The 25106-nt window shown below is 48.0% G+C and overlaps 1 protein-coding gene across 1 annotated transcript; it reads left to right on the forward strand.

Annotated features, from left to right (window-relative positions):
• Nucleotides 1–1056: 1056 nt before the first annotated feature.
• LOC128415144 (uncharacterized) lies at nucleotides 1057–21204 on the forward strand. Its single transcript, XM_053391008.1, has 6 exons — nucleotides 1057–1359; nucleotides 13715–13841; nucleotides 14974–15061; nucleotides 18212–18319; nucleotides 19867–19992; nucleotides 20729–21204. The coding sequence occupies exons 2-6, from the start codon at nucleotides 13733–13735 to the stop codon at nucleotides 20952–20954; spliced, it is 657 nt and encodes a 218-aa protein (XP_053246983.1). The 5' UTR covers nucleotides 1057–1359; nucleotides 13715–13732; the 3' UTR covers nucleotides 20955–21204.
• The last annotated feature ends 3902 nt before the right edge of the window (nucleotides 21205–25106 follow it).

Consider the following 25106-nt stretch of genomic DNA (forward strand, 5'->3'; position numbering starts at 1 on the left):
TTGCAGACCCTGCGGTGAGTGCTGCCCGGCATTTTGTCACCCCCCTCAGTGGTGACACCCGGGGCGGATCACTCCCCCTTCCTCCGCCCCTGGGGGGGAAACCCAAACATTAATAAACAGCTAAACCTCAATAGAATTAAAACTATATATAAACACAAAAGGTCTGTAAATATACAATACAGTGGTACCTCGGGTTACAGATGCTTCAGGTTACATACGCTTCAGGTTACAGACTCCGCTAACCCAGAAATAGCACCTCGGGTTAAGAACTTTGCTTCAGGATGAGAACACAAATCGTGCTCCGGCGGTAGCGGGAGGCCCCATTAGTGAAAGCGGTACCTCAGGTTAAGAAGACTTTCAGGTTAAGAACGGACCTCCGGAACGAATTAAGTACTTAACCCGAGGTACCACTGTATGTAATTAGGGATGGGTGAATCTTTCTGACTTTTCAGTCTTGAGTTCAGCTGTGCACATTTCCATGCAATCTTTTTTTTAAGTCCTCATGAAAATACATCAACCTTTTAGCGTCCGTTTCTCCTACTGTGCACATTTCCCACTCATATATTTTTTGCATGTTGTTTTTACTACTGCATGCATTTATATTCACCATTTGCCCTGGTATATTTGTTTTTGTACGCATCCCTGGGCTGGCAAACAGCACTGCAACGGTCAGGAAAATGCGAATTCCAAAGGCTGGCTCCAGTATCTCTGTTTGTGCATTGTCTTGGAAAGCGCAGATTCTATAGGTTTGCCTTTAACTAAGGAATTAATGGAACCTTTTCCCTGCCTCTGTTCGTCAGGCTTGCAGCGCTTGGTGATGCCACCTCAAAGTTAAACTGCTGCTGATTCTTATCTAGAACAAATGGCATCAAACTGGAAGCTGAAAAATAACGTATTTTCAGGCTTAATGGATAGAAATGCATTTTGCAGATAGCAGCCAAACAACCTGTAGAACTTGGGGGAGGAAACTTGTTAAAAAAAACCCCTGACTTTTCTTTCTTTCTTTCTTTCTTTCTTTCTTTCTTTCTTTCTTTCTTCCTACCCTAAGCTCACCAAAGACAGCACACTCAACAAGCATTGAGTTCAGAGCCCATGTTGTGCACCAGCCAGGCTGCTCCTGGTCTGAATGGCCTGTTCCTAGCTAAGGAGCACATTCAACCTTTTCTCACAGTCTGAAGTGGCTTGGCTCTTTGCAGTGCGACCCCTCTCTCCGAGCTCTTATTTTGGCCACGCCTTCCTAATTTTAGGCTCCACTGGCCCTGCCTTGCTGGTCTATATAATGCACACCTTTTGCCACCTGTTGGAGGGCTGTCCAAGGCAGCCACCAACCACCCAGCCCAGATCAACCAGCAACAGAAGGTAAGGAGACTGGGAGGAGAGGTGGTTCGAGATGAAGTGGTGGGGTAGACTTGGAAGGGGGTCTTCTTTTATAAAATATAATTTTTAATTAATTTTTCAACATATCATTTTCAACAGTAATTAAACATACTTTCATTTCTTACACCATTTTTTTTACTTCCATCAATCACACTTGAAAATTTTCCAATGTATTCACTTAATATACATTTCTTACTTCCACTATTACATTTAAATCTCAAAACTAACATCTCTCTTCTTTCTTTACTTTGCAACTTTTCATATATTTCTCCTTACAAAACTTCTTGTAGTCCTACTAGCGTAATTTGTTGATTGCAATTGTTTTTCTAATAGCTCGTATATTTCTTCCAATCTTTTGTAAGTCTGTGGTCCCGCAGGTTTCGAATCCTTCCTGTCATTTTATCCAATTCTGCGTAGTCCATTAATTTTGTCTGCCATTCTTCTTTTGTCGGAATTTCTTCTTGCCTTCATTTCTGGGCTAACAATACTCTTGCCGCTGTTGTTGCATATAAAAACAATTTCACAGCTTACCTATTGATATCTTCACCTATAATACCAAATAAAAATGCTTCTGGTATATTTTAACATCTTTTTCATCTCATTATATATCATTTCCCAGAAGTTTTTTTACTTTCTTACATTCCCACCACATATGATAAAATGTTCCTTCCTTTTCTTTACAAATTTCCAACACGTATTACTTGTCTTATACATTTTAGCTAATTGCACAGGTGTAATATACCTGGAAGGGGCTCTTGTGTTTGATCGCACAATCATAGAACGGTAGCATTGGAAAGGACCCCCCCAGGAGCCATTGCCTGTCCCACCCCCTGCAATGCAGGAATCGCAGCTAAGGAATCCCTCACAGGTGCCGATCCAACCTCTGCTTAGAAACCTCCAAAGAAGGGAGCCCTTTCCAAGCAAGTCCATTGCGTGGCTATTCCCTCCCCCTCCCACAAATGGAGTAAATAAAGACACAGGACACCAGAATTTAGGTTAATGGGCGAAAAATGGCCACAACTTTATTGATTACAGGAAAGAGCGGTATTGGCTTAGGCATTGGCCCTAACAGACTATCCGGTTCTAACCGGGAAGGGTTAAACACCAGCAGGGGGAGCCCCCGAGATGCACATCCCTAGGCGCTCCCCGAGGGGTTACCGCTCGGGAGCGCGCTTTAGGCCCTAGCCTCCGTAGGTTTCGGACGAGGCGACGCCCCTCGGAGTCCTTTAACGAACTACCCTTCAAGAAGTGGGGGAGGTGATGGCGTTCCTCCCCCCCGATCTCATTTGCATAACAATACCCCGGCCAATGCCTAACCGCCAAGACCAAGAAGTTGTGACGTTTGCTACGATGTAGGCGAAAAAAACCAAGTGGCTTCAAAATTCCAGCCAATTAGCCAAATGGAAAAACTCCTACCAGGCCCCTTGCGGCGACCAGCCAAAGCCCATAGCAAAGTCTGAATGCTAGCCTAAAGGGCGGGTGGGTGGGAAAACACAGCTGCTGCGAAGGAGGAAAAGGCGAGCCAAGGGCTGCCCCGACCTTAAGTGCCCCTAGGTCGGCCCGCCCCTGCTGCCAGCCGATTGGCTGAGGCTGCAGGAGATGAATAATAAGAGGGAATCCCTGGTTCCCGTGGGGCTGACACCAGCCCTGCGAGAGTGCATGTGGGCGGGGTCATGAGCCCGCAACACCCCCCCCTCCTAAATTCGGGAGTGGCTTTGCGTGGCTATTCCCTCCCCCTCCCACAAATGGAGTAAATAAAGACACAGGACACCAGAATTTAGGTTAATGGGCGAAAAATGGCCACAACTTTATTGATTACAGGAAAGAGCGGTATTGGCTTAGGCATTGGCCCTAACAGACTATCCGGTTCTAACCGGGAAGGGTTAAACACCAGCAGGGGGAGCCCCCGAGATGCACATCCCTAGGCGCTCCCCGAGGGGTTACCGCTCGGGAGCGCGCTTTAGGCCCTAGCCTCCGTAGGTTTCGGACGAGGCGACGCCCCTCGGAGTCCTTTAACGAACTACCCTTCAAGAAGTGGGGGAGGTGATGGCGTTCCTCCCCCCCGATCTCATTTGCATAACAATACCCCGGCCAATGCCTAACCGCCACCCGAGCCAGGCTCGCCGCCAATACCCTCAGACCTGTAACCAATCCCTGATACCCTGACAAATATCGGCCAGCCAAATATCATTTCCCGCATCAGAGAGATGCACGCCATCCCCGCGATAGAGTGCTTCCTTGCTAAACTGGATGCATGGGTGCTCAATGACCCGCCCACCCATCGCAGCCACTCTACGCGCCACCGAGCGCTCGAGGATCCTCCTGGCTCTATTCACAGCCACAGGATTTGCGGCGTCCCGCCAGTAGCGCCTCTCCAGCAAAGATGACCAGATTATTGTAATGTTTGAATATGAAGCCCGCAACTCCTCCAGGTCATTGACCATGTTCCACATCAAGTCCACCCCTTTTCTGTAGGCCAGGTCATTCTCGCCCAGTTGGATGACCAGCGCATCGGGTGGGCCTTCAACTGCAATTCTATTTGATACTGCCGGGAGGAACTCTTCCCAACGCATTCCCCGCCGTGTAATCCAAGACAATTTGACATTGTTGGGGAGTTGCAGGTCACCGCACCAGCCCCTGGTGACCGCCCGAAGTCTTGCCCAGTGAACAATACTGTGGCCAATGATCCAGAGACGTACTGCCCCGACACCTGAAAGAAGAGAATAGGAGAGCTGGGTCAGGGGGAATGCTGTGGAAGGGGAATTTAGCGTGGTTTGCGGATGTATCCCTTGTACGCTCTCGACTTCCACCGTCCCATGTCCATTATCCTCTCCGCCGGTAAACCCATGTGGACAGCGGTGGTCGCAGCCCCGATGCGGAAAGAATGTGCAGCAAACTCCTCAGGTGGAAGCCCAATGGCCGCGATCGCCTTGAGCAAAACCCTTGTAAACTGATGTTTTGACAGGCGGGAGCCATCGGCGTGTATGAAGAAAGGGCCACTTACTTTTGATCTTATGCCCAAAAACTTCCTTGCGTCCTTTACCGGGCAGGGGCCAGCTTTCTGAGTTGCCTTCAAGCGGATTAAGGCCCCTCTACCAAGCTGATCGGTATCCTCAAGATTACCTCTGAACTAGACAAAGATACATCCTCCAACAAGAGCCCCCTATTGCTACTAACCGGTACTTCTTCACAGACCACCTCGCCAATGCGTAAGGCCCCAAAGAAGGCAAAGGAAAACGCTGTGGAAAATAACTTGGCCTCATACCTGGACCAGCAGATGTCCCTAAGCTTCTTACGTATCTCCCAGATCAAGTCATAAGTTATGGGTCTTCTGCTGTCGGGGCCAGTAGGCCGCGACCTGCGCCAGCCCTCCAGCATCTTCCGCACCACGAAGTGCGCACAGGGGTCAGCTGAGAACAAAGCTTTGGAGAAGAATGATATTGCTGCGGAGTGAATGTTGAGGGTTTTGGGGGCTCGACCTAAGTCACGGAGGTGGACAAGATATTCAATGACCTCTGATTCAGACGGGGGCCTGCCTGGCTTGAATAGCCCTTTTTTTTGGCGAAATGATGTGAAATCCAACCACGCCTTATTATAGGACCTTAGGGTTGAGGGTGCTACTGATGACAATACTCCCTTTATTGCTTCTCGTTGCCAATACTCCAGAGATGTTCCGGAAACGGCTGCGGCCGCTGCAGTGCATCCGGTGCCAAGGAGCGAAAGCGATCCATCTGGAAACGAGATAGAGCGTCTGCAATGTTGTTATCTATACCTGGGACAAATCTGGCAGAGGCATATAGGTTTAGCCGAAGGCAGGAAAGAACAAAATAACGCAACAGCGACGCCACCCTGGGGGAGTGAGAGGATTGCTTGTTTAGGACAGACACCACCGCCTGGTTGTCTGTCCAAAAGCAAACCCTGTGGTCTTTAAATTGTTCAGCCCATATGTGAATCGCCACCACGATAGGGAAGAATTCTAAGAATGTTAAATCACGCAGTATGGGCTTACCCTGCCAGGACGAGGGCCAACGTTGTGCACACCACTGACCTTTGAAGTAGACGCCGAATCCCAAGGAACCTGCTGCGTCTGAGTGCACCTGGAAGTCAGCTTGCAAGGCCATGTTATCTTGCCAAAGTGAAATACCATTATAGCCATCTAAGAATTGCAACCACACTTGGAGATCTGATTTTACTGCCTTTGAGAGGCGCACCCTATGATGAGGTGACCGAAGGCCTGCTGAAAGTTTAGCCAACCGTCCACAAAAGGGGCGACCAGGTGAGACTACCCGGCACGCGAAGTTGAGATGACCCAAGAGTGATTGAATTTGTCTAAGGGTCACTTTCTTCAGGGGCAGCATCTGTGAAATAAGCTCTTTTAGGGCCAGCAATTTCTCGTTAGGCAGGCGAGACGTTTGGGCAACTGTATCAAGCTCGATACCCAAGTACGTCAAAGTGGTGACCGGGCCCTCTGTCTTCCCGCTTGCTAACGGGACGCCCAGTTCCTCGGCCAAGGACTTGAAGGCCTGTAGCAAGGCCAAGCAGTCCTCGGCATTACTTGCGACCAAAATAAAGTCATCCAAGTAATGGCCCACCCCCTCAGAACCGGTTTTAAATTTAAGCGCCCATTCCAGGAAGGTGCTGAAGGTCTCAAAAGCGGCGCAAGCGATTGAGCACCCCATAGGCATCGCTTTATCGATGAAATAAGCGCCCTGGAATTTGAAACCTAACCAGCGATAGTCCTCAGGGTGAACTGGGAGAAGGCGAAATGCGGATTCGATGTCACATTTGGCCAGAAAAGCGCCCCTACCGAATCTCCGGACCAACTTCACCGCCTGATCGAAAGATGCGTACTTCACTGTGCATAGCTCCTGGGGGATAGCATCATTAACTGAAGCTCCCTTGGGGTAGGAAAGGTTGTGAATCATCCGGAATTCCCCGGGGGCCTTTTTTGGGACAATACCGAGCGGTGAAATATGCAGCTGCTCAATAGGAGGCTCCTGGAATGGACCAGCTACCCTCCCGGCTAGGATTTCTTTCTGGATCTTTTTTAGTGCGATGTCGGGTCTCTCTAAGACTGACTTTTGATTGGGGGGGCAACTGGAATTGGGGGTAAAAACCACTGGAATTCTGAACCCTTGAGAAAACCCTTCCCCTAAAAGAATGGCTGCCTGTCTATTAGGGTATAAATTTAATAGCGCTCTTAGGGGTTGAAGCTTAATTGGAGAGTGAGCTAGCAGGAGGGACCGATTAGAAGCGATTCCCTGATGCCCCTTGGACAGATCCTGAAGAACCAGAGGGGACACCCCGGCTTCCCTGGTGGAGGTGACCCCTGCCGCCTCGAAAGGGCTGTTGTCTACCCTTGTAGCAGTTACTAGCTGGGTGGTTGCCTAAGCATTTGTTGCATTCGTGCAAGTACTTACAAGAGATGCGCTGGCAGGCCCCTTTATTGAAGTCCCAGCATTGCCCCCGGCGCTTGGCATCCACCTTACCAGGTTTTGCTTGGTCATGAGCTTTCTTCTCGATGTTAGGCCCCACATGCTCCATCCAGTAGTTATTATCCCTCTGATCCCAGCGCGTTGAGGACAAAAGCGAGGCATTCCTACGGAAATCCTCATCGTACGATATAGCAGCCTCATCTCCCGCCAACTCACGAGCCCTTCTAACATGCGCCAGATAAGATGCAAGGTGCAAGCCGCGTTTTGGATAACATCCTACCACTATTCCCATGAATACCTGGTATCCATTGAGCCAGTTCTCGAATGTACGCTCCGCGCGAGGTGTCCTGTATCTTTTTTTACCATAATACCTCTTTTTCTCGCCTTTTCCTTTTATTTGTGCTGGCGGGAGCAACGTGAACATATCTATGAAATCACCATTCAGAATCTTATCCCTTTTCCTTTTGGAAAGGTGATTACCCAATATAAAATCAGTGGATAAGTGAGTAGACACTTTCACATCCTCCACCAGCGCCCCATCTTTCCATTCAAGAGTACCATTAAAGGTTTTTCGATGAGAATTGGCCCGCCTCTCATGGACCCACAGGGGGGCGCCTGTCTCCTCCCCTTCCCCCCAGTAAGTCTCCATGGGCGTGTCACTATCCCCCTCTGAAGAAGACGTACCTGTCTCATCCTCGGAATCAGATGGGTCTCTTCTCCTGCTCTTCTTAGACACATGTTTCCTCTTCGCCTTCCGCTTCCCTCCGCGGGAGCTACTGTCCTGCGGGGCTGGATCTTTAGAAGTTGACGCTGCCTGCTGGGGTGGCAACTCATCATCCGAAGAAGACCCTTCCGACGAACTGTGCTGGGCAGGAGTATTCTGAAAAACACTAGGAACACCAATTGCCCCCTGGCTTGCGTTAGAAGGGGTGGTCCGAGATGGTTTGGCCTTCTGTGTGCCGGCCTTAGACTTCTGAGCACCGGCCTTGGCCTTCTGGGCACTAGACTTAGAACTCTGCGCGCGTGCGGTTTGCAAACGTGTCTGGGGCCTATTGATGCCCTGCTGTGACGTGCTCGCTTGCGGTGACGTAACTGAAGAGGGACCCGCCTGGCCCTGCTGACTGGGAGGGGTGTCGGGTATACAATCCTGGGATACCTCTAGTATGGTAGCCGTTGAGGCAACTGGAGGGTTGCATTGCGCGTAAAATGATTGCAGCGCCGAGAACAATTGGGCCAGGGCTTGGGGGTTACAGGGCCCAACAGGCACTAGAGCACCGCCCGACTGGGGTGTTTGAGCATTGTCCCTGTTTGACATGTTCACCCCCAAAATATGAAATGAGTGTACGCCTGACTGCAAGGATTTGATTATCTATCTAATTATCTGTCTATCTATCTACCTAACTATCAATGTGAGTTATTTATTTATCTATTTATCTCTCTTTATTATTATTACTGTTATTATTATATAATTATATATATATATATATATGTTTACGATACCTGCTAAATAATGTAAAGCTGAGTAATTCTTAACTGATAATATTCAAGTATCACCAATAGTTTTTTGAAGTATCAAATGTTTCCAATAGCAAATTTAACTGCCAGTGATTCTATTAAAGAAATCTGAATTGTGTTAAAATTGCTATCACTGTTGTTTTAATGTCACTATGCAACTATTTAATATACTGTCTCTGTACAATAATCAATTGCTGAGTGGTTAATATTCCACTATCACTGCCACAGTTTCCTAATATCAATTGTCAGACAGCAAAACTCCCCCAGCTGGAGAACACTGGAATAAAGTGAGCAGCAGCAGGCAGGCAGGCAATAGGCAGACCTGGGGCTCCAGCGATAAGGGTAAAGACAAGGCAACTAGCCCCTGGAGCTCCCCAAACAAAAAGGGCAGAACTCAATCAATGTAGGCTTTAAGCCACAATGCTTCCTGTTGTCCTTTGAATCGGGGGGGGGGGGGAAGGCTATGAATACCCCAGCTGCTGAGCAACAATGTAAATCAGCCTGGCAATTGCTTGAGCCGCTAAGGGCAAAGGACAAAGATTAACTCAGGAGATGCTGCCTGGGGAAACGCTGCCTCTTACAAAGGAGAAGGCTTAAGAACAAAGCCCTTAACTATCGCTCGTTAACTACTGTGCTTTTTGCCCTTCGGCAGCAGCTGCTACTATGGCAACAGAATGAGTCACTTGCAAACAAGCAATATTTCTATGGCGACAGAATGCAATTCTACCAGTGGGATAGGGATAACTGAGTAAGGGAGGGGGAGGGAATGACGAAGGGGGTTTGGCTCCCCCAAATATTAATGGAATAATGGGCTCTTCAAGTAATTAAGCCTACTGAGGCAGAAGCAGCCTGACTTCAGGAAAACCCCACAACCAAATACAATTTAACAGCGAGAGAGAGGCTGGGGGGGGGGGGCAAGCAAAAGAAGGGTCAGAGTAAAACCCGGGCAACACACACACACCGCTGCAGTTTCAAATGGGGGAGGGGGTTCACAGGCGATCGCTTATAACCCGGCTTACAGCAATGTGCAGTCAGCTGCTAGTGAGCTGATGAATCTTAGATAAATAATAACGCCACGTGGCTAGGGCAAACAAACAGCTCGTCAGCTGTTCAGCGGGCTGCTTACAGCAGTGAGCTGATGAACCTTAGATAAATAATAACGCCAGGTGGCTGGGGCAAACAATAGAGCTGCTAAAGCCAAGTAAAGTGGGCTAAGGCGAACAATAACGCTGCTGAAAGCAAATCAAGCGTGCTAGGGAAATCAAGAAATATACACTCGCACACAGGTCGGGCCGCTAAGAGAAGGCGGCACAAAATAAAGCAAACACTGGCCACACACACACACACACACACAGAGGCAAACCCCAGATCGGGCTGCCGAGCGAACGCGCTGCCAGGGAAAGGAAATACTTGTCACACACTCACCCACGCAGTGGCGAACCCCAGGTCGGGCTGCCAAAAGAACGCGCCGCTGTTCTAAATACAAAAGGGGGAACTGGGCTCTGGACTAGATACCAACGCAGCCCCCCACCCTGAGTGATTAATTGGAGGTCCAAGTGAATAAAACAGCCTGCACAGCTGCTGCGGTAACCGGCCCACAGCAGCACACACACAACGATTCAAAGCGGCACCGCTCAGAAAGAGGAAAATGATCTGGCGCTAGGGGTGAGAGGGCAAAATGCAGCACAATTTAGAGTCAGGAAAAGAAACAGAAGCGGAAGCCAGGAATGAGAGAGAATGCTAGCAGCAAAGGAAGCAGCAGAATAAGGCAAATAAGCACGATCACACTCTCCCCCCCAGCTTCCGAGTCACGCAAATACTTCCCTGCAAGCAGCGGATCCAGTTGACTCGCTTTGAGACTCCTTTGGGTAGTGATAAAGCAGGATATCACATCCAAACTCCTCCTCCTGCTCAGTGGAGGAGATCTAGAGCTGGAATATCCCCAACAGACAGGTGAAACCAAGCTGCAGACCCTGTTGAGATCAACCTCATCTTGGAGACTGTCAAGACCCAGGGCTCACCCACACTTGCCTCTAGCCATAGCTGTCAACTTTTCCCTTTTCTTGCAAGGAATCCTATTTGGAATAAGGGAATTTCCCTTTAAAAAAGGGAAAGGTTGACAGCTATGGCCTCTAGCTCTGCTCTTTCCAGGCACAAGTCTGAGCTTAAAGCCTGTGTCCGAGGCTGGTGGTTGTTCCCCCACGAAAACAAAACCTCTCCTTCTTTTGTCCGTCTTATTTTCTTCCTTTATCTTTCTGTATTTACACCCCACCTTTTCCTTTAAAGAACTCAAGGTTTCATACCTGGTCTCTCCCAGGTCTCAGTCTGACACTCTAATCACCCTCCCATTCCCTCCTACAGTCCTCAGGTGAAAATAGGGACATTGTATTCAACATCACCGCCGCCCTGCTTTTTTGCATGTGAAATTGTTTAAATTAAAGTTTTCCACGATACAGAAACCTCCCAAAGCCCAGCTAGCTCCAGCACCCACGCTGGACTGCAATTCCCTCCTTGCTAACTTGTGCAAAGGACATCGCATGTTTCCTTTGAAATGCCCCATTTAATGCCTGCTTCTTGCAAATTGCCATTATGCCTACACGAGGTAAGTTTCGGGCGAAGAGGGCGAACCTTACATTTTGGGGAAAGCAAGCCGTATCCTGATTCGCAAGGAATAAAACAGGCTTTATTGTTTGTGTGAACCCAGACCTTTTCCTTGAGGATGGTGGTGGAGGAAAGACTGATAAAGGGTTTTTTCCTGCTAGACAAATAGTCATCAATTTGATCCAGAAAGTCCATGGCCTTCCTGCGTGAGAAACAGCACAAAGGTTACAAATATAGTAAGAATTCTAGAAGGGCCACAGGGGCTTTTCTAAATATCAAAATGCAAGTGGAACTGACACTTTGAAGCAGGGTCAGCAAACTTTTTCAGCAGGGGGCCGGTCCACTGTCCCTCAGACCTTGTGGGGGGCCGGACTATATTTTGAAAAATAATAATAATAGAGGACTTCCGGGTTAGCGCCATCGGCTAATGGCGGATTCCCTCCGAGCTCTGGAGGGAATCGGCTCCACAGGATTAGGGTCTTACCGCTGCGGTGACGCGGGGACCCTTAAAAGGCGGTGAAGCCTGTGAACCTGGTGACTCGGCGGGCACCATTTGCGCCCCCCCGACCTGCGAAGGAGCCTTTTTAAAGGCTTCGGAACGGGGGACGGGGTGAGCGGCGCGGTGCTGAGAGTCGACTGCTTCTCCTGCGGAGTGAAGCCGCGCTGCCATGGCCGGAGAGCGCTGACTTCTTCTTGTGATTTGGACTTTAAAATAACAACCCGTGAGTATTACGGAAATTGGATTTCTAAGGAAATTTTTCTTTTGTGAATTAGGCACGATCGGGGAAGGCGTAAACAGGAAGTCCGTCTCCCCGTCTTGTAAACAATCTAAAGCAAGGACCTGCTAACTAAGGTCAAGAGAATTCTTTCTTTTATTATTGGGTAAAAGACATTAATTTCACGATTTGGCACTAGAAGAAATTTTACTGGAGGATAAGAGCTAATTTCGGGAGCTGAAGTGCCACCCCCCCCCCGGACCCGGGAGTGATTCGCGAGAGAGCCTGTTGAAAAGACATTGAAGAGTTTGACAGCTGTCAAATTAGCTGTCAAGACGGAAAAAGAGAACTTTGTTTCTGCTGCTTCTGCTGGCTATATTTGTTATAATTTGACTATACTTTGTTGAAAATAAGGAAGAACTGATACAAACTAATCTGACTTTCGGATTTGAACTGAAAGGAATACTAAGTAACCAAAATCCCTCTAGAGGGGATTTTGGGACATTACAAGAATGGCTGAAGGAGGGAAAATTCAGGCTGAATTGGACAGAGTGTTTCTTCTCTTGGGAAAGTTACAAGGCCAAATTGATGTTTTGGCTATAAATGTTGCAACTCTGGACTTAACAGTAAACAAATCCATTGAATTTGATAAGGAATTGACTCAGGAAGCCCATGCAGCTGGACAAGAAGAGAAACTTGAGAGTTTTGAGAGTGTGAAGAAAGAGATATATGTTGTTCCTGAGGAAAAGGAAGGAGGAGCTGTAACTTTGCAGATGATAAAGGAGAGCCAGAGGCCTGACATGATGGCTACAAAGGAAAATAAGAACTTGATGGTGAAAATTTGGTCTGGAGACTGAAGAATGGAGAGATCTCCTTATGTGGAGATCTGAAGACCCAAGGATTACAAATTTGATTAAGGTGGAAGTTGGAGCTTTGGAGACATTTGGATTTGAAAGGAGTAAGAAACAAGATTCAGGCTCCACTTTTAAGTATGGAGGTCTGGCTGGAAGAAACATGGACCCTATTGGACTAGAGCTTCTCCGAGATTTGGTGCTTAATACCAAGGACTATCAAAAAAACTGGCAGAGAGGAACTGAGAGAGAATTAAGAGCCTCGGACGTGAGATCTCCAGGCTGATAGTAGATTGATTGATGGACGTTTGTTGGGGATTGAAACCGGGAAAGGGGGGGGTGGAGTTTAGGAATCCAAAGGGTGTATAATTATAATCTGTTTTGTTTTTACTTTTGTTATTTGTATGAGAATTGAGGAAATCGTGGAAGGGAATTTAGGCCGACTTTAGAAAAAGGTTTTAAGAATAAGCACTGATGTATCACTATTGATGTTTATAAGGCAAAATTGGTTTTTAAAAATGAACTAAATATAAAAAGGTTAAAAATTAGGGATAAGAACTTGTTGAACCAACAATTTGAATTGGAATACAAGAGGGGGAGGTGTGGGGAAGTCAGGGAAATATGTTATTGAAAATAAGGATTGTGAATTCTATGTGTTTTTAAACTTTTTTGTTTTTTCTTTTTTGATTTTTTAATGTATTACAATGGAAAATTTTAATAAATATCTTTAAAATAATAATGATAATAATAATAATAATAATAATAATAATAATAATAATACTAATAATAATAAATGCACCAATTCCTATACCCCACAAATAACCCAGAGATGCATTTTAAATAAAAGCACACATTCTACTCATGTAAAAACACCTGGCAGGCCCCACAAATAACCCAGAGATGCATATTAAATAAAAGGACACATTCTACTCATGTAAAAACATGCTGATAGCTGGACCATCCGAGGGCCGGATTGAGAAGGTGATTGGGCTGGCTCCGGCCCCCGGGCCTTAGTCCGCCTACCCATGCTTTGAAGCATCAGTATGGACCACCTCAAAGGCAGACCTCATAAAAACTTGCATGCCCACCACCACCTGTCTTCTCTGCACACGGTCTTTAAGTTTCTGCTTGGAAAAATTGTGAGCTAGAGACAGGCTGCTTTAATGAAGGGGGCCAAACAAAGCCCATTGATGCATTTTGGCTGTCTCTCTTTCTCCAGGTTGCTGCAGAAGCCGCCATGGCCCAGACCGTCCTGCTGAGCGTCGCCCTTCTGAGCGTCGTCCTCTCCTTCCATGGCGCTTTGGGCATCAGTGGCTGCAGAGTCACTCAAACCGGGCTGGAAAACTGTAAGGAAATCTGCCCCTGCGAATGTGACACTTTGAATCCCCAAGCCAACCATTTATTTATTTTGCAGAAAACCCCCAGGTAGCTCAACGCTTGGTGTGTTTCTCAGATGCAACAACAACAACCCATACGAACAGGTTCCAGACATGGTTCCTTGCCATGCCTCCCCTCCCTCAGAGAACCAGGGGAACTGTAGTTTTGCGAGGGCGCAGAGAGTTCTTGGGCCTGCAGCTTTCCTGGGATTCCTTCCTTGTGCACCACCAGCTACGACCTTTAAGGCATTCTGAAGCTGTGTGGCATCTATAGGGTTGTGGTTGGCACCTGTCTGTCTTCAGAGACATTGGAGTGTGCCTCCGGGGGTGAAGTCCAACTGCTGCACTAGCAGCACCAACGGACCTCTCTGGGGGACAAGACTGGGCAGTGTGTTTGGAGGTTCTGGGATGCCCAGAGGCCCCACTGATGTGGTCCAGAGGAAAGCAGAGCAATGCGTTGGAGCCTTTTCTTCTCCCAAAGATACCCTGCAAGGCAGTGGAGGTTTCGGATGAGCGCTTTCCTTCTCCTAGATGGGTTCCCTTCCCAGGCGGGCAAGATTCAGCCAGATACCTGCTGAAAACTTTTGCAATTATTGCATCAGGCTTGAGCAGGCAATTAAGAACGGCATCTTTCTGTAAGAGATACCTGACCTCTGATTATAATTTTTTTATACAGCTTTATATACAGGTGAAACTCGGAAAATTAGAATATCGTGGAAAAGTTCATTGATTTCAGCAATTCAACTGAAAAGGTGAAACTAATGTATGAGGTAGACTCATGACATGCAAAGCGAGATATGTCAAGCCTTTATTTGTTATAATTGTGATGATCATGGTGTAAAGCTGATGAAAACCCCAAATAAACAATCTCAGAAAATTAGAATATTAAATGAAATCAGCAAAACAAGAATTGCAAATAGCTGTACGTCATGATCAGTTGAATTACTGAAATAAATGAACTTTTCTCACGGCCACGACTTTCCCAGTGCGGAAGGTGGAAGACTGCTGGCTTGCACCAACCCTGGCTTGTTCCAGGGCATTGAAGAACCTGGCCCTTGCCTCTCCCATCTCCAATAATCTCCTGTTTGTTTTGTCTTTACAGATTGCCTTTCCACAAAAGATCACTGGGCGCAATCCCTGCAAGGTCCCATCCAACAGCTCCCTGGCCCCGCCCTTCCTGGCCTGGCTGGGTGAGTAACAAGTTTGGGGCAAGTGTTCTTTGGTGAGAAGACCCCCCAACAGAGATGTAGCCTGGCAAAACACACAGCAAAGAGAAGTGTAGAAATATAGGCTGTGAAACCTTTCAAATGTGTCCTTCTGGTGAGTCACACAATGTCCCCTTTTAAAAGCTTTCCCCAAGCTATCCCACTTCCCTAGCACAGAGAGAGGCCACATGTCCGGTAAGTCATAAAGTACTTTACTTACAAACTGTCCAAAGGTCAGGTTCATGTGCTTTTCCATACAGCAATCAGAAAAGATGCACAGGCAGTTTAAAATGTTGCTTAGTTATAAAAGGTAAAAGTAGAGGAGAGAAATGCTAGTTTCAGACTCCATTCTTTCTGAAACAAAAGAGGCTGGTTAAAGCCATGCGACTGGAGCAAACAGCTCCATAAACCCATCCCCAATGCCCCTTGCCTTACCCTCTAGAAACCCTTATTCAGAATGGTGGTTTGCATGACCTACTAAGAAGAACAACACAGTGAAATTCAAAACTGTCATGATGACTTGTACATTTATTCAAAATCCAAAGGAAACCGTTCAATCAAATGGATGAATGTTATCCAGTGATGCCAGATTTTCAAAGTCTGATAAGTCTTTTGCAACTCCAGCGCCGCCCCCAACACCTCCCTGCCTCTTAGCGCCCCACCCTGGGTAATCCCACTGCCCCCTGGTGGCAGTACCTCTCCTAGCATCTATACATATCTGTACAAAGACTATGGGCCCAGAATTGATTATTGATGGATGCCAGTGGAGTCTCTTAAGAAGAGAGACCCAGGAAAATCCAGCCTGCCTTAAAGTATCCTGGATTACTTAAACTACAAGGCTAGAGCTGGCCTATCAAAGCTTCCCTTTTAAACTGCAAAGGGATGGCACTCTGCGGAACTCACAAATGTGAGCAAGGAAGGATAATATCCAATAAATAGATCCTCTCCTGGCATCTATAAACATTCCTACAAGTACTGCCCACTTGGGAACCATTGGTCTCTAAAACAATGGCTGTCACCCACCTGAATAGAACTTTCCTAATTAATCAGATGCTTAATTATTATTATTATTATTATTATTATTATTATTATTATTATTTATTATTTATACCCCGCCCATCTGGCTGGGTTTCCCCAGCCACTCTGGGCGACTTCCAACAGAATATTAAAATACAGTGGTCTGTTAAACATTAGAAGCTTCCATAAACGGGGCTGCCTTCAGATGTCTTCTAAAAGTCTGGTGGTAGTTCTTCTCTTTGACATCTGGTAGGAGGGCATTCCACAGGGTGGGTGCCACCACCGAGAAGGCCCTCTGCCTGGTTCCCTGTAACTTGGCTTCTCGCAGTGAGGGAACCTCCAGAAGGCCCTCCGTGTCTGGGGAGAACGATGGGGGTGGAGACGCTCCTTCAGGTCTACTGGACCAAGGCCATTTAGGACTTTAAAGGTCAGCACCAACACTTTGAATTGTGCCTGGAGTCATACTGGGAGCCAATGTAGGTCTTTCAAGACCGGTGTTATGTGGTCTTGGCGGCCACTCCCAGTCACCAGTCTAGCTGCCGCATTCTGGATTAGTTGTAGTTTCTGGGTCACCTTCAAAGGGAGCCCCACGTAGAGCGCATTGCAGTAGTCCAAGCAGGAGATAACTAAAGCATGTACCACTCTGGTGACACAGTTTGCGGGCAGATAGGGTCTCAGCCTACGTACCAGATGGAGCTGATAAACAGCTGCCCTGGACACAGAATTGACCTGTGGCTCCATGAACAGCTGTGAGTCCAGAATGACTCCCAGGCTGTGCACCTGGTCCTTCGGGGCACAGTTACCCCATTCAGGACCAGGGAATCCTCCACACCTGCCCACCCCCTGTCCCCCAAAAACAATACTTTTGTCAGGATTCAACCTCAATCTGTTAGCCGCCATCCAACCTGCAACCGCCTCCAGGCACTCACACAGGACCTTCACCGCCTTCACTGGTTCTGATTTGAAAGAGAGGTAGAGCTGGGTATCATCCGCATACTGATGAACACCCAGCCCAAACCCCCAATGATCTCTCCCAGCAGCTGCATGTAGATGTTGAAAAGCATGGGGGAGAGGACAGAACCCTGAGGCACCCCACAAGTGAGAGCCCAGGGGTCTGAACACTCATCCCCACCACCACTTTCTGAACACGGCCCAGGAGGAAGGAGCGGAACCACTGTATGACAGTGCCCCCAGCTCCCAGCCCCTCTAGATAGTCCAAAAGGATGTTACGGTTGATGGTTGAGGTCTCACCTTTGTCCCTAGCCTGCTGGAGATCATCAACCAGTGCGACCAAGGCAGTTTCAATCTCATGATGGGGCCTGAATCCCGACTGGAAGGGAGCCAAATGGTCCGCTTCTTCCAGGCATGCCTGGAGTTGTCCAGCAACCACCAGCTCAGTCACCTTGCCCAAGAATGGAAGATTTGAGCCTGGGCGATAGTTGGCCATATTGGCCGCATCTAAAGATGGTTTTTTAAGAAGCAGTTTGATAACCGCCTCTTTCAGAGGGTCTGAGAAGGCTCCCTCACAGAGAGAAGCATTCACCACCCTGCGAAGCCCATCGCCCAGTCCTTCCCGGCTAGCTTTTATAAGCCAGGGTGGGCAAGGATCAAGGAGACAGGTGGTTGGTTTCACTCGCCCAAGCAGCCTGTCCACATCCTCGGAGGTAACAGATTGGAATTGATCCCACGCCACTTGACTAGACAGGAATCTAGCGCTCTCCCGCCCTGGCCCTGCTCCCACAATGGAGTCTACCTCTTGCCGAATCTGAGCGACTTTATCTGCAAAAAACTTTGTAAAATCATTGCAGGAGATCATGTGGCCCGTATCTCTTAATGAATTGCTTCAAAAGTGCATGTATCTGCCCGGGGGTAAAAAACCCAAGACCCCAATACTTGGGCAGTCTCCTTCCTTTTTGCTTTTGATGGTCACACGCAGTCACAGAGTAGTAAATACTGACATGCCAGAGCTTGCGATGACCACAGCCGGAAGATCCCTTGTCCACCATGGAAATGGCTGGCAAAGGGTTGTGTCGCAAGGAGCGTGTTTTCCTTGGGTCGTGGAAACTTTGGCTGGCGCTGCTCAGCCCCCTCCTAACACCTCCTTTTCCTTTTCTGCAGCTGCCGGTTCGATGTCCTGACGTGTGAGCGTGTGAGCGTGGTTTTCAGGCCGCCCTATGGACTGGACGTGGTTGTGTGCCTCGTGGTCCAGATCAAGTGCTCTTTGCTGTGAGTAAGATGCATCCCGGGTCGCTGGGCAGATTTGGGAGACCCTTCGTTGCCTAAAGTTGCAAAGACAAAACCGCAAAAGCCTTTGCGCCCGCTCTGCCCGGCTGCTGGCGCACGGCAGGACTCTCCCCTTGGCCGTGAGCTCTGTGGTTTGAGGACAGGGGGGTGCTGATCTCTTGGCACCCCCTTCCCGTCCAAAAAAGCTCTTGCTGTTCCCTTGGTGCCTGCTGGGCGTAAGGGGCGTAAGTCTGTTCTGGCTGGGTGGGAAAGGCAACCCCAGAGGTGAAAAGGGGCAGATCAACAAAGGCAAACCCGGCCTTCACCAGGCAAGTGAAGGAACATCTCTACACGCCAAGATGAAATATGCAGGAGAATGAGTGAAAGGAATACATGGCCTGGCTCATGACATCCTCTGTTTTGCATTTAAGAGCACTAAAGAAAAATCAGATGGGAGGGTGGCTCTCCAGATGACTTGTCATTTCACATCATCCCCTGACAGCATGGCTAAGGGCACATAGAAAGATCGGGAGCTGCTTTTTGCCTGGTCATCTAACTGCATGCTGTCTGCGCTCTGGGTGGACCTTCATAATATGGCCATCGTTCTCTTCTTTCTCTTTCTCTTTCTCTTAAGGCCTTTCTTTTCTTTTCGTTCTTTCTTTCTGCCTTTGTTCTTTCCCCCCGATTAAGTAGCTGTTTTAATTCCGTATATTATAAAAAGATACTTTGCTGTGGGTTTGTATTTTTGTATATCTTTGAATAGGTATCTCTAGCTATATCTATCTATCTATCTATCTATCATCTATCTATCTATCTATCTATCTATCTATCTATCTATCTATATCTATCTATCTATCTATCTATCTATCTATCTATCTATCTATCATCATCATCTATCTATCATCTCTCTCTCTCTCTATCATCTCTCTATCATCTATCTATCTAATAAATATTGAGCAGAAGAGAAGGGAATAAAAAAATGTTTGAAGTTTCTCGCCTTTGTCTAGAGGAGCATTTCTACTGACATTTTCCTGGCTTTTGCATGCAAATTAAACCGAAGAGTAAAATTAGTGGCTATATTTTACAGATTCCATTTCCTTGCGCACTTAAATAGGTTGCAAATATTGGCTTGTGTGTTTAACGGACTTGGATAGTTCTGCACTCTTGACTCAAATTAAACCCTTTATTTTTTTGGGGGGGTATTCTTTTGTAATATGGCGCCCTGTGCAAGCCCCAAATTTGGCTGCCCCAAATGGATCTTCTCCATCACAGATCTGCACAATTCTGTGCCCCCCTTGGCTGGGCACCCTGCGCAGAGGAACCACCGGCAATGCCCTAATCTGATTCTGCTCCATTACTGGCAGTGGCTCTCCAGTCTTACCTGAAGATGCCAAGATTTGAACCTGGGACCATTTGTGTTCAGAGCGCACGCCTGGCCACTGAGCCGTGCCTCGTCTGGGGTGGTGGCGGCGGCCACAGTGCCCTTGTTTCGGCCTCGCCTCTCGAATCAGGGATGGATAGCAGCTGACCTTGCTCTCCTCTCTGCTTAGGCTGCTACCGGCCACAGTGCGCGTCGCATTTTGTGCTACCATCCGGCTGGCGGTGGTACCTTTGGGGCTGAGCTTCGGCAGCTGCTCTTCGGAGTACGTGGAAGTCAAAATAGACCCACTGATCAAGTAGGTGATGCGCAACTACCTTTCCTTGGCGGGGGGAGGGACAGGCGGGGGTGGGTCGAGCGCCTCTCTTTCCCACAACAAGGGGAAATGCCCTGAGCCCTCAAAGGTGTGTGAGATTCCAGCCAAGTCTGTCACCAGATCTAGGAAAGCATCATGTTCCACTGTGGAAGGAGGTGTGGGTCCAGAACTGGCCTCCACAGTCACTTATGGGCTCACTGTTCAAACCGTGTTTATGGAAGACAATCTTCCTCGGCTACGAGGCATCACCCAAGAAGAAAGACCCGGGGAGGCAAAGGGCTAGAGCTTCCATGCAGGGGTGGAGTGCATGAAACTGCTGCCCAGGTGGGGTGTGCAAGACGCCCCTCCCCCAGGGGTGTGGTGCGGAGGGAACCCGTTGCAAGCAATGGGGCAGGGGCTCACTCCTGCACCCCAGTCCTGGAGAGGGCGCAGCAGTATTGCAACCCAACCCTAACCCACTTTCTGCCAGAGCTGCTGGGCCGGCCGTGAGGAAGCAGGATCTGATCTTCACCCTCCATGCTCTCCAGCACCCCCTGCTGGCAGGGCACAAGGGGGATTTCTGCCGGGGGCTGGTTCAGTTGCAATTATGGGAAGCGATGCATAAATGAAATGAACAATAACAACAGAATATGAAGAAAGGAAAGAGGAACAGGATTCCAGAGAACCTCTCTGCTAACTTAATTCCTGCTTTTTTTCTTTTCTTTTCTTTTTTTTGTAGTTTGCAGCTGCCAGCAGTGGCGAAAATCCTGGCCCCCGTGCTGGATCCTGTGGTAGGTCTCACAGAGCATTTTATCTCCCCTCTGCTAGCAGCCCCACATCAACAAAGCGGTTCCAAAAAGCAGGAAGCAAAGTCAGTTGATCGGAGGCCTCTGCCTCTGCAATGCTCTCTTCAGGGGAATCTGGTGTCTCTTCTGCATCTATGCTTTATTGTTGTTGTTGTTTAGTCGTGTCCGCCTCTTCGTGACCCCCTGGACCAGAGCACGCCAGGCCCTCCTGTCTTCCACTGCCTCCCACAGTTTGGTCAAACTCATGCTGGTCGCTTTGAGAACACTGTCCAACCATCTCGCCCTCTGTCGTCCCCTTCTCCTTGTGCCCTCCATCTTTCCCAACATCAGGGTCTTTTCCAGGGAATCTTCTCTTCTCATGAGGTGGCCAAAGTCTTGGAGCCTCAGCTTCAGGATCTGTCCTTCCAGGGAGCGCTCAGGGCTGATTTCCTTCAAAACGGAGAGGTTGGGTCTTCTTGCAGTCCATGGGACTCTCAAGAGTCGCCTCCAGCACGATAATTCAAAAGCATCAATTCTTTCAATTTATTTTGAAGAAGTTTACTTACATTTCAGTTCATAATTTGATCCCTGAAAGGCAGGCTTTAGCTATTATTTACATAAGAATCTGTGAGTTCATCTCACTTGGAGATTGAGGTCATGTGCTGCTGGCTGAGAACCAGCAGACAGCGAAATTACATTGAGAGAACAAAATGGCCGCAGGAGAGCAGCACTGCAGTAAGAGATCAGCAAGCAAGAGAGCAGGTGAATGTGTGAGAGAGAAAGCGTAAGATGGCTGCGTGACTCGGCTCTTTTATGGAGTCAGCCAGGGCTGCGCCCATCTCCCAGCTCACACGCAGAGGGAGGACGCTCCAGACCAGGAACAGGAAGTTTGACCGGCTGGACGGTCATCCCCTGTATGTCCACTCTAGCAATACAGGGAATGTTGTACTTGACTGCTCCACTGGATCACATCCCACATCTAAAAGAGTACATGAAGGGACCTGCTTGATCCCAAGTGGCAGGGAGTTCCAAGTTTCTGACCCACTGGACCTTCTCTTTTTCTGCAGGTTTGTGGCCATGCCCAGGAGATAATCATACAGCTGAACATCGTCTATGGCTTCCAACTTCGTAAGCGCTAATGGGGTGTACCGCTCGTTTACTTAAAAGACTTACGAGTCGCTTTGATATTTTTAAAAAATCCCAAAGTGCTATGCAAAAGATTAGAATGTCTACAGCAGGCACAATAAGATGATATTTAGCCAGAAAACTGTACGCCTTCACAGTAACCCAGTGATGGCCAGACTGGGCCACTGCAGTAACCAATAACGTAGCTGAACTCTGCTCTGAAAATGAATGCAAATGGGTTTTGGCCAACACAGAGGACACAAATGGCATTAGGAATGAGGTCACCAGGGAGGAGGCTAAAGCTGATGGTCTGAGGGTCAAAAATGAGGTCTAGCGTTAAATAGGTCTTTGGTTCCCAGTCCTGGGATTCTCCTTTTTTTTGTTTTTGAAGTAGAGGTTTTGAGAGGAAAAAGTTTCATTTGGATTTTGGGGGGTGGGGTGAAAGTCTCTATTCTTCAGAACTCCCTGCCTATCAATGCCTTGGCCAGTACTTTTTTCAACACCCACTAAAGCCATTTTTCGCTAGGCAAGCCTACTATGCATTTGCTTTTTCAAACTGTTGATTTTTTGCTTATATTTTTAAAGGTTTTTTTAAAAAATGCATTGTTTTTAAAGCTATTGTTAATGGATATTGCACACCGTTTTATGTAAATGGTTAAGAGATTTTTTCCATTAAAGCAAAGCGTTATATCATTCTTGCAAAATAAATAACAGAATATGACCCCGGCCCCGCCCACATTCCAGATGTAAAACAATAGGATTAATTGGCAAAAAAGGAAGAATAAACCCATTTGATATTGAGCCCTCAGCGAGTCTCTGGACTCACATGCTACCCAGCTACCAAACTTCAGAGTGAAATCACAAAACGAGAGTGATATGCCACACTCTGCTTAATGGTCTGGCTGGCACTGATGCTCGTAAAATTAAAATTAAAAGTTAGTCTGCCTCGTCCAGCCTCCCCGTAAACTGTCACCTGGAGCAAGGCGAGTGGCTTGGCCTCTGGTTGCATCCAGTGGCTACTTAATTATGCCATGCCTAGTTAGACTGTGGAACTCCCTCGCACAAGATGCAGTGATGCCGATGGCTGTGCCTCCACAGTTGGGGGGCATCAATGTTTCTGAATCCCAGTTGCTGGAAACAGAAGAAGAATAGTTTGGATTTGATATCCCGCCTTTCACTCCCTTTAAGGAGTCTCAAAGCGGCTAACATTCTCCTTTCCCTTCCTCCCCCACAACAAACACTCTGTGAGGTGAGTGGGGCTGAGAGACTTCAAAGAAGTGTGACTGGCCCAAGGTCACCCAGCAGCTGCAGGTGGAGGAGCGGAGACGCGAACCCGGTTCCCCAGATTACGAGACTACCGCTCTTAACCACTACACCACACTGGCTCTGGAGAATAAGTGGACTCTTATATTCGGGTCTTGCTAGTCTTGCTAGCTGGGTTCTCAAAAGAGGCTCCCCCCCTTTTCCTTTATATTCCTTTTCTTTTGCGGGGTGTTCTTCAGTTTTTTTAAAAAATAATGTTATTTTCTTCTTGGTTTTTTTTTGTACTTCTTGGTTTTTTTTTTGTACTTAATCACATTTTTCTTTTTTCTTGTTAGGTATATTTCCTATTTGGGAAATAGAGTCTATACCTATGTAATATGATTGAATGTAAATGCTAATCTAAGTGCCTATGGAGGTTCTATGTCTATGAACGATATTAGAAAATAAGATAAATGTTCAAACATAAAAAAGTTCATTACAGTCATACCTCTTGTTACGTTTGGTTCAGGTTACGTTCCTTCAGGATACGTCCCGTGGTGACCCGGAAGTAATGGAACGGGTTACTTCCGGATTTCGCCGCTCGCGCATGTGCAGACGCGCAAAATGACGTCACATGCATGTGCAGAAGTGGCACATCGCGACCCGCGCACATGCGGGTTGCGTTCTGCTCATGTTGCAAACGTGGCTCCGGAACGGATCCTGTTCGCAACCAAAGGTGCCACTTTATTAGATATTTGTTAAATGGTACAAGTCATAAAATGAATGGGTATTGGGGAAACAGGTATACCTCACGGATACTTTGATGAATGCTAAAGGTGTGGCCATTTGGTTCAAAAAGCATTTTTCTCATGTACTTCTAGCCCAGAGGTTGATACCGCCTCTCGCCCCCCCCTTTAGTCTCAGTGCTGTCCCTTGCAGAACTCAGCAGGGGGCAAGATGGAGACCAGACCGTGTTGCCTCTGCCTGACATTGGCTCTCTGGCTCCACGTACTGCCCGACTCCCGGCCTCCTGCCCCATCAGTCCCAAGAGCTGCCAGCCATCCCTGCTTGGGCTACTGTTCTGCTGTGCTTTGTGGTCCAGCTTTGGAAAACTCCCGATCTTTCTCCCCCAGAGCCAACGCCGTTCTTCACAGGCTGCCAGTACATCTGCACAAGGCCCTATCCGCCTCAACTCAACTCCGGCTACTTGGATTTCCCTTTTGTGGTGAGTAGAGGCTTGTTCCAGGCTCAGAGGGGGTCAGTCTGAATGATGGACTCAGGGAGGGAGGGCTAGAATTAGGGCCAGGCGATATCTCAAGATTGTGATATATCACCAGCTAAACATTGCAATATACTGATAAATCACTATGCCTGAAATAAGGATCAAGCTACGTACAGGCATACACGGGTGGCGCTGTGGGTTAAACCACAGAGCCTAGGGCTTGCCAATCGGAAGGTCGGCGGTTCGAATCCCTGCGACAGGGGGAGCTCCCGTTGCTCAGTCCCTGCTCCTGCCAACCTAGCAGTTCGAAAGCACGTCAAAGTGCAAGTAGATAAATAGGTACCGCCCCGGCGGGAAGGTAAATGGTGTTTCCGTGCGCTGCTCTGGTTCGCCAAAAGCGGCTTAGTCATGCTGGCCACATGACCCGGAAGCTGTATGCTGGCTCCCTTGGCCAATAAAGCGAGATGAGCGCTGCAACCCCAGAGTCGGCCACGACTGGATTGCAGCGAACGGAAACGGAGGATTCGAACCACCGACCTTCAGAACCATCACGGGGATTTGAACCGCCAACCTTCGGATCGGCAAGTTTGCAAGGAGAGACTCCCTTGATTAGACGCTGGCCGGTGAAGGGACTGACCCATAGCTTTCAACTTTTCCCCTTTCTTGCGAGGAATCCTATTCGGAATAAGGAAATTTCCCTTAAAAAAAGGGAAACGTTGATAGCTATGGACTGACTAGTCCAC

The sequence above is a fragment of the Podarcis raffonei genome, chromosome 6, assembly GCF_027172205.1.
Source record: "Podarcis raffonei isolate rPodRaf1 chromosome 6, rPodRaf1.pri, whole genome shotgun sequence".
Classification (NCBI taxonomy): Eukaryota; Metazoa; Chordata; class Lepidosauria; order Squamata; family Lacertidae; genus Podarcis; species Podarcis raffonei.

Bases quoted from the DNA above. Each gene is read 5' to 3' on its own strand.
- LOC128415144 (XM_053391008.1), top strand. From the start codon at position 13,733: ATGGCCCAGACCGTCCTGCTGAGCGTCGCCCTTCTGAGCGTCGTCCTC. The intron at 15,062-18,211 runs GTGAGTAACAAG...CCTTTTCTGCAG, and splicing joins GCCCTTCCTGGCCTGGCTGG to CTGCCGGTTCGATGTCCTGA. The intron at 18,320-19,866 runs GTGAGTAAGATG...CTCTCTGCTTAG, and splicing joins CAGATCAAGTGCTCTTTGCT to GCTGCTACCGGCCACAGTGC.